Source organism: Ursus maritimus, unplaced genomic scaffold (genome assembly GCF_017311325.1).
Source record: "Ursus maritimus isolate PB19 unplaced genomic scaffold, ASM1731132v1 scaffold_6, whole genome shotgun sequence".
NCBI lineage: Eukaryota > Metazoa > Chordata > Mammalia > Carnivora > Ursidae > Ursus > Ursus maritimus.
This window is the reverse complement of record NW_024426774.1, coordinates 70,624,095-70,632,666: the sequence shown is the minus strand read 5'-3', so window position 1 is coordinate 70,632,666 and position 8,572 is coordinate 70,624,095. Positions and strand designations below refer to the sequence as shown.

General features: G+C 54.6%; 1 protein-coding gene across 1 annotated transcript in view; it reads left to right on the top strand.

Moving 5' to 3' along the window:
* The first annotated feature begins 1,380 nt into the window (after positions 1-1,380).
* RHOQ (ras homolog family member Q) overlaps positions 1,381-8,572 on the top strand; it is a 40,663-nt gene continuing 33,471 nt past the window's right edge. Inside the window, exons 1-2 of the mRNA XM_040623513.1 lie at positions 1,381-1,551; positions 2,117-2,175. Coding sequence (XP_040479447.1) covers positions 1,410-1,551; positions 2,117-2,175 — 201 coding nt within the window. The 5' untranslated portion in view covers positions 1,381-1,409. The remainder of the gene's footprint in view (positions 1,552-2,116; positions 2,176-8,572) is intronic.

Genomic DNA, 8,572 nt, shown 5'->3' with positions numbered 1-8,572 from the left:
GGGTGGAGTGTATCCACTCTCCCCTGCCCTCTGCCTGGTGCCTAATGGTCAAAGCAACACGAGAGGCCAGTGAACAGGACCTGGCTGAGCTTTTCCCAGGCAGAGGTCAGGCGTTTCCTCCTGGATCAGTGGCCAAGTCTTAGAGCAAGAGTATCACTCCTCAGGGATCACAACCTAACACCTTCGAAGGACACTCGGGACTGCAAGGGGACCTCTGAGAATGCTGCCTCCAGAGGAAGTACGGGTACATTTGCCGCATCCGAAGCCCGCAGGGTCTCCCTTTGCTAGCTGATTGAGGATTGCTTCAGACGTTCAAGATGCTGTAACTCCCTTAGTCACCAGTTTCAAAGTACATGATTCAAGCTCCGTGCAGTGAATAGCCTGGGGTGGTCGTGGTGGTGTGGAGAACCAAGCAATAAGCCAGAGTCCCTATTCTCCAGCTGTGGGACCACCACCACCCCTCCCCCACCACCCCACGCACCTTGAAACAAATTTTTTTTTAACCTTCTTGGCCTTTCTTCCTTCCCTGATTTCTAGTTCTGTTGTGCACGTAGAGGCCGATAGGATGGATCCTGCCTTCCGGGTGGAGTTTAAATATATATGTATAATTTCGCATGACTATTGCGTCATCGTTGAAGTCGTCGTGGTTCCCCAAGAGGCCTCCTAGGCTCCTTCCAGCACCCGGGCCTTTGGACGCTTCTGGGCGCTGCGGGCACTTGCGCGAGGAGCCCTCAGCTCCTCCGGAGCGCTTCCCTCTCGGTCCCCTCCCCAGCCTCACCTTCCCCCCGCCCGCCTCGCAGCTCCGCGGCTCCTCCCCCTCGCCCCCTCTCCACCTCTCCAGGGGAGTCAAGCTAGGGTGAGCCGGCAGGGCCGAGCGGTGGCAGCGGGCGGGGCGCCGGGCGCGGGGCGCGGGGCGCGGAGCCGGCGGGCGGGGGCGCGGGGCGGGCGGTCGGCTCTCGGGGAGGCGCCTGGGCCCGCCCTCCTCCGGGGCCCAGCCGGGAGGGGGCCCGGGCCCGCGCGGGGCGGGGAGAGCCGCCTGGCCCCTCCCCTCCGCTGCCCTCCCCAAAGTTGCTGTCTCCCCCGGGGCCGGCCAGTCTTATGATCCAGCGGATCCTCCTGGGGAGGCCGGGCCGGGGAGAGGGCGCGGGCGCCGAGCGGCGGGGGCAGCGGGCGGGCGCGGCGACCGGGGCCCGGGCGGGGATCCGGGCAGCGACCGAGGCGGCGGCAGCGCCCCGGGCCCGCCGCCCCCTCCCCTCGGGCGGGGGGAGCCGCTGCATGGGGCCGGGGGGGCGGCCCTGCTGCGCGGAGCGGCGGCGGCGGCGGCGGACCCCCCAGGCGGGCTGGGGCTGAGCCCGGGGCCGGGGCGGGGGCTCCGGGGGGACCATGCCCGGAGGCCGGCCGGCCGCAGCATGGCTCACGGGCCCGGCGCGCTGATGCTCAAGTGCGTGGTGGTCGGCGACGGGGCGGTGGGCAAGACGTGCCTACTCATGAGCTATGCCAACGACGCCTTCCCGGAGGAGTACGTGCCCACCGTCTTCGACCACTACGCAGGTAAGCCTCGGAACTGCTGACTAAGGGGCCGCTCCCCGGGCCGGGAACTTTGGAGCAACTTTGGCAGAGCCCCCTCGCCGCCTCCCCCGAGCGCGCTCCCCACCCTCCCCCCCGCCTGGCCCTACGCGGGGCTCCCGGTCCCACTCCCAGGCCTCCCCTCTGGCCCTCCTTGTCGCCGGCAGAGGAGACCCCTCTTCCTACCCCGCCCCACCCCCGGCCCAGTCCCGGCTCCCCGCACTTCCCAGTCCCGGGACGCCCTGGGCCGACCTCCTTGACCTTCCCACGGCCTCCTCCCTTCTGCCCCAAACCCCGGGGGAAACACTTGGGGCACTGGGTGAGACGTGGCTACGGGACTTGGGAGAAGGGAGTGGGCAAGAGGGGCCACATCACACCCCGGCCTCACTGCCACTTAACAGCCCGGCACAAGGGAAAAGGGGTGACATCTCCCGGGGAGCGCTCGCATGCCTCCAGTGGGTTGGCATAAGCGGGTCCTGATGGGCAGCGAGATTGCCCCAGACCCTAGATAATCGAGCTTCTCTCCCCGCCCCCACTTCTGCCCTTGCAGTCAGCGTCACCGTAGGGGGCAAGCAGTACCTCCTGGGACTCTATGACACGGCCGGACAGGTGAGTGTCTTGGCCCCTGGCCGACACCCCCTTGCATTTCCTCAGTTCAGGGTGGTTGTACATTTCCTTTGGAAACTGAGATGTCTAGGACGGAGGGTGTGTCTTCGAGGGGCCCCTGTGGATCAAGTCTATATTTCTTTTTTCAAGTCAACAAATTAGGAGAAGGAAAAAAAAAACCCAACCCAACAACAAACCATCCCAACCCACCCCATGTAAACCCCTGGGCTATGAAAGTTTTTGCCTGTGTGTGCTTTCTGTATGGTGCCTGGTGTGTGGGTCCCAACTCCTGTTGCAAACTGGCAGCGGCCAATCATGAAGCGCCCTTATTTTTAGTTGCAGATGACCAGGTCTCCCCCTCACAGCCTCTGTCTGGTCCCTCATTGGTGAGTGGTCTGCCTGCCCGAGGAGCCTGATTGGTGCGAAATGGCATCATCTAATATGATGGGAAGGCATTTGGTCCTGGTTATGTTTATTACAACATCATTGCACTCTGGGACTCGAGTCCCTGCAAACGTAATTTGTGGTGTTACCAGAGGACCACAGGGAAAAAAAGAAAAGAAACAACAACCATCCAGCCACTCCCTGGGGTAGGGAGGAGGAGGAAGGGTTAGGAGTTCAGTATGAATCTTGGAGGAAGAGCTTTTTTAAAAAAAAAATTTTTTTTTTTATTTTTCCTTCCCTAGGAAGGCCAGGTGACTTTGTCTGGGTTTTCTTTGGGAGAGATTATTGTGCAGAAAGAAAATGCACAGTCCTCCTGGCAGCCTCTGGCTGTTAGCAAATCAGAGGTGGCTCTCTTCTCTGTCTCTGTCTCTGTCCCTCTTCCCAGACCCACTTTTGCTGTGGGGCTGGGATGATTGCGTGTAATGAAGTTTTGCAGACTCCAGGCCTGTGATTAGACATGAAGCCTTGGGCAGAAGTTTCCACGTGTCATGCAGACTTGAGTGTTTGAGGACATGTGAACAGCTGAGGGGCTTAGAGAGTGCTCTGGCGGATGTCCGGTGGGACAGTTTCCTTATTTATACGATGGGTGTCAGAAAATTCCCTGTTCGTGTATTATATGCCGGACGCTTGGCACTGAGTCTGGCACAGTCAGGTAGGTACCCAATAAAGGGGAGCTATTCCTTGTAGCTTTTCTAGATTTGAATTTCAGAATTGTGGTACCAGGTTGGATTCTGAAAATTGTCTTATGGAGGGTGTGTTGATTTGGCTTCTGGTTTCTAAACGGTTAGGTTAGAGGAGCATCTGAGGATAGAGAAACTGTTGGCAGTGCAAGGTGCCAGAGGCTGTCCCCTTTCACCAAACCGACCCAAGTCAGTACAACCAGTCCTTAGCTTGCCAGGGCCCCTTTTGGGGTGCCCACCTTGTAGCTTTTACTTCTGTCAGAACATATGGAAGGCAAGAGGCAGAACACAGTCCCTTAAGTAAAACCAACTTTTGAGACGTATGGTTAATAAATAATAGGTTGAAATCGTTGGTTGAAAGGAGATCGGTTTTTAAATCTCGTCTCTAATTTTAACTTCTCTCACTACCACCTCTTCCCTTTTCTCCTCTAACTTGTCACCATGACCATTCATTTGACCGCGAGCCCTATTCAACAGGATGTGTGTATGTCAGACCTGTTCTGTGCACATTCAAACCCAGCTAACATTTACTGAGTTCCTTCTGCGTATCAGGCGTGGGGCGGCCACTGCAAATAGTCTTTTTTCCACAAAACAACCCATGAGCTAAATGATATTCTGTCTCTGCAGATGGGGAAACTGGGGCTCAGAGAAGCTAGGTAGCTGACCTCAGGTCACACAGCTCCTGACAGGTATTGCTGGGATTAGGACATAGGTCTGAATTTGCCCCAGTTTTGAAGTGGTTATACACTCAGGAAGCCACGGGAGAGGCCGAGATGCCACCTGGGTTGATTGGATTCCTTGCGGGTCTGTAGACATGGTACCAGGAATCTGGACAGCCATTCTCTGAATGGGGGTCGTGTGCTACTGCTACAGAGGAGAGAACCCAGATCCAAATATTACCTGAAGTTGGACCCACTTACAAAACCAGGGCTTCCCATAAGTCCTCATGATTGCTGTGTCCAGTGGAGATTGTAAGATACATACGAAATGGGATCAAGCTATTCGGAAGATTCAGATAATACTGTTTTTACTCACTGGTGGGACACCTACTCTGTTGGCCACAATGTGTTTTAGGGCCCCTTGGGGGTCTGGAACTTTTCCTTTTATTTTAATATTTTTAAAGATTTTATTTATTTATTATGTCGGAGAGAGCAAGAGACAGCACACACACAAGCAGGGGGAGTAGCAGGCAGAGGGAGAGGCAGGCTCCCGGCTGAGCAAGGAGCCCGATGCAGGACTTGATCCCAGGACCTTGGGATCATGACCTGAGGTGAAGGCAGATGCTTAACCGACTGAGCCACCCACGCGTCCCTGGAACTTTTCCTTTTAGATCAAAGTTAGTGATAATTCATCTTTCGGCGTTTAGGGGTTTATTATTAATAAGCAATCTTAGCAATGTAATCATCAACGAGATTATATGAGGAGTGCCCAGTGTATACCTAGCACTGTGCTAAGCACCTGGGGATTACAAAAGAATAAATTTGAGGTAGGGATCCGCCATGATAGCATAGATAGAAGTATCTGAACCAGGTATCTGTTCGTGTGTGTTAAATAGGAGATTCCTGGGTTGTTCTTGGTCATTAAGATCTCAGGCCTCGATGGCTCAGCATCAGATTAATCTTACGATAACAAAAATGATCAATAAATGATCAATAAACACATAGACACGCATACACATACACATACGTATAGAGAGACATTTTTAAGGCTCACGGACAGCAGAGAGAAGCCCGCGGGCTTTGGAACCAAAGAGGCAGGGGCTCAGATCTCCACCGTGCCGTACTAGTCATGTGATTCTGGCTATGGTTAACGTTCATTGTGATCTAGTAAAAACGTGGATAATTCGAAACTATGCTACAGTGTTGTAGACTGGCTTCAGCTGTTCAATGTGTGTAAAAGCAGCTGACAGTGTTCTTCGCTCATAGTAGATGGGTATAAATATTACAAGAAATTATTGTACTGCACTCTGGGCAGTTTTGTTGGGGGAAGGGGGTCACCAGCAGAAGAGAATAGCGTATTATGTCTGGAGTTGATAGAAATTCCACTAGATGCCAGATGCTAGAACCTTCTCACCCAGAAGTATGGAGCCAGCTTGTGCTTCAGGGTTTCCACAGTCCCGGTCACTGGACCCATGGACACAGTCCAGTGCTCCCTGCTCTAAATGCCCTGTGGTATCAGATGGTGGCCTTTCTCAGAGCCTGCGTGCCCAGTGACATGAGAGAACCTTAGAAAAACTAGGAGTTCAGTGTACACTTTGAGAAGCAAGTGGGGTATGTATGTTTCAGTTGATTCTACTTTGGGAGGTAAGAAGCACACATAATCTTCCCTCGGAATGTTCACTCACTGTATTTGAATAACCGAAATAGCGCCTCCCTTCCGTGGGAACTTCTGGTCTGTGTGCTTACTCTTGGTCTCCTCTTCGACCCCAATCAAGTTCAAAGCTATAGGTAACATTAGTCCAATTTACACATTAGAGAACATAAAAGATGACTGTAGTAGATGACCTTTTGCCTTCCAGAGGATGTCGCTTCCCCCTTGGCCTCTGTTGTTGTTGGCAGAGGGAGAGAGGGAGAGAATGAATGAATAGGAACATGAGTGTGTTGGGCAGCTTTCGTCCCCATCACGTGCTCTGCCTGGGCACATCCCTCAACATCCCCAACACGCTTGGCCAAACGGAAGCCCGCCTCTCTTGGCCAAGCCCCTGGGTGGCCCAGGAATGGTCCTGACATTTTGACTGCCCAGCATCTCAAAGTGGAAGCTGAGGACAGTAGTGACTTCCTCCCGGGGCCTTGTGGAGGGTCTGGCTTCCGGCCTGGGCCTCTGTGGAGCTTCTCCTTTCTTGTCTGCCTCGCAGGATTTCAGCGTAGGCTCTGCAGCGGCAGCCCCGTTGTCCACTCAGGGCGGGACGGGACAGGCCCTATTTTCCCTCCTGCCTCCGTGCTGTGTGGGGCTCAGGGGAGGTGGGGAGAGGTCTTGCTGGCTGTGCGGATGAGCGGGTGGGGAGCTGCCAGGCGAGCTGCTCCTGAGCTGTGGGCTCCATGCTGATCTCTTAATCCTTGGCAGGAAGGCAGAACTTGATACCCTAAAGGGGGAAGGACTGGCGCCCAGTTTATCCCAGGTCCCAGAATACCCACACTCAGGGGTGTGTGTGTGTTGGGGGTGCGTTTGGGTTCCCTAAAGTTCCAGATTTAGCCACTGCCTCAGGGTGTGGAAGTCCATATGTATGCTTCTGGGCGTGGTGTTGCTGTCTGTTGACTTAATCACACACGAGTTCAAGGATGCATACATGAGAGCTATAAATAGCTTTAACTCAGGTGTCCCTGGGGTTGGCTTTTCAGTGACAAGCGAGATCTGTTTCTTACTTGACATAGCCCAGCAGCTGTGGCTGCCCTCCAAGCCCTCTGGGGAACCAGGGAAGTACTTTCCCTCCAGAAGGGAATCTCCAGGGGACGCAGCCTTGGAATGGCCCCACCTTCTGTGTTTCATGGGGCAGCACCCAAGGGCCTGGTAGAATGGGAAGGGGCCGGGGGAGGGCCAGGGTTGGCCACTCATCAGGCTCCTCCCACCTTCAGGCGGGCGTCCTCACGGTACCTATGGAGGTAGACTTTTGCCAGATGAGGAAATTGCAAGTGAGTAGGCTTATGGAAACTAGACAGAGAGGTAATTAGGAAAAAGGTTTACCTTCCTTTGGAGGGGGACTGCAGGGCACATCGGTAGGGCTTAGGACGCACCCACTCGCGTGATGCAGGCTCCAGGGGCCAGCAGCCCCACACTGCATCCCCGAAGAGACCAGAGAGCAGAGTTCAGGAGGAGCCACGGAGTTCCTCCCCAGCACAGCTTCAACAGGTGAGCCGCTGGCACTAAGCATCCTGGTTTCCCTTAGTAACCTACTGTAGATTCATCGGCTGTGCATTTTCTCTAACCTTTTTAGAAGCTATTTATATCTGCAGCCTGCAGCACATTACACGGAGTGCTGTTCCTCCTGTGCGTGGGGAAGGTGCATGGCCTTTGTTGGCTCCAAAGCCTCTGCAGTGACCGAATGCCCTATGCTCCCCTCATTGTCACTCTGATGTGGGTTTGGGATATGTCAGCTCAGACCGTGGTCCTGCAGGCAGGAGCCCCGGGGTGGGGGCAGTCTGCGTCAGCTCTCATTGGTTTCTGTTTGTGTGCACCTGGGCCCCATCCCCTCCCTCTGATCTGGCTGGCTCTTCCACATCTGTCATGATTTTCTTGAGGTTTACTGACATGCTCTGGGAACCAATGCTTCCCAGCAGGTATATCAGAAGCGGGTGTTGGAGGTGTGCTCAGATCCTATCGTCTCAGCTCTGGGGTGTGTGTGGGGGGAGAGCTGTGTGCAGCCTCAAGAGGCCTGGACATATGTTGTCATTTCTGTGTGTGCCAGGGTATGAAAAGGGTGGGAAGCATTATTTTACAGCTCACGGGTCAGAGGCCTTTATGGGGAACTGGGTGTTTGCGGTTTTGTTGTGGAATTTGGGGTTTCAGGAGATGAGACCTAGTGGTATTAAAACGAGACAGAACAAAGCAGCGTTGCCTGGGGGTATCAGTTTCTAGCAAGGACACGTGTTGGCAGCAGTGGGCACTACCAAGAGGCCTCAGATACAGAATAGCAAGCTGCAGGGAGGAGGGAAGAGAAGAAGATACAAAGAAATAAAACCCAAGACCACACATGTCTTTAAAAACTGAAATCCGTGAGTGTCAGCTGGGTTTCCTTTTGCTCGGAGGGGCTTAGTTTTGCCCTAATTTGGCAAGTGTGGATCAAGGAGCAGCTTTCTTTGCCCTCAGCAGTTTGCTCTTCCTCTTTTAGTTTCTGGCAGGCAGCTGCTTGCAGGAGGAGGCGAGGAGGCGCGGGGAGGCCGGCCAGGGAGGCTGCGCGGGCGGCCGTGGCCGGTTCATGGGAGCTCTCCCGGGGCGCCCCGAGTAGAGTTCTCCCAGATCCACTGCCTGCCGGGCCCTCTGGGAGCCAGTTCGTGCTCTCTCTGAGCTCTGCGAGGACTGACTGTCTTTTTCTCCTCCACGATTCCCACACTTAGTCTGGTGCCTGGGGCATGGAAGGCATATAACAAATAATTCTCAGACGGAGTTGATTCTCCTTTGGCTGTCAGCTCATTTCTGCTAAAAGGTTAACCCAAGACTAAGGTGATAGCCTTTAGATGATAGCTTCAGGCACAACCCGTTGCTTGGGAAAAAAGCTTTAATAAAATAGAAGTCTCCAAGGGTCAAAGGAATCACGGGCACTGAGGTATGCAGCGGGGGGG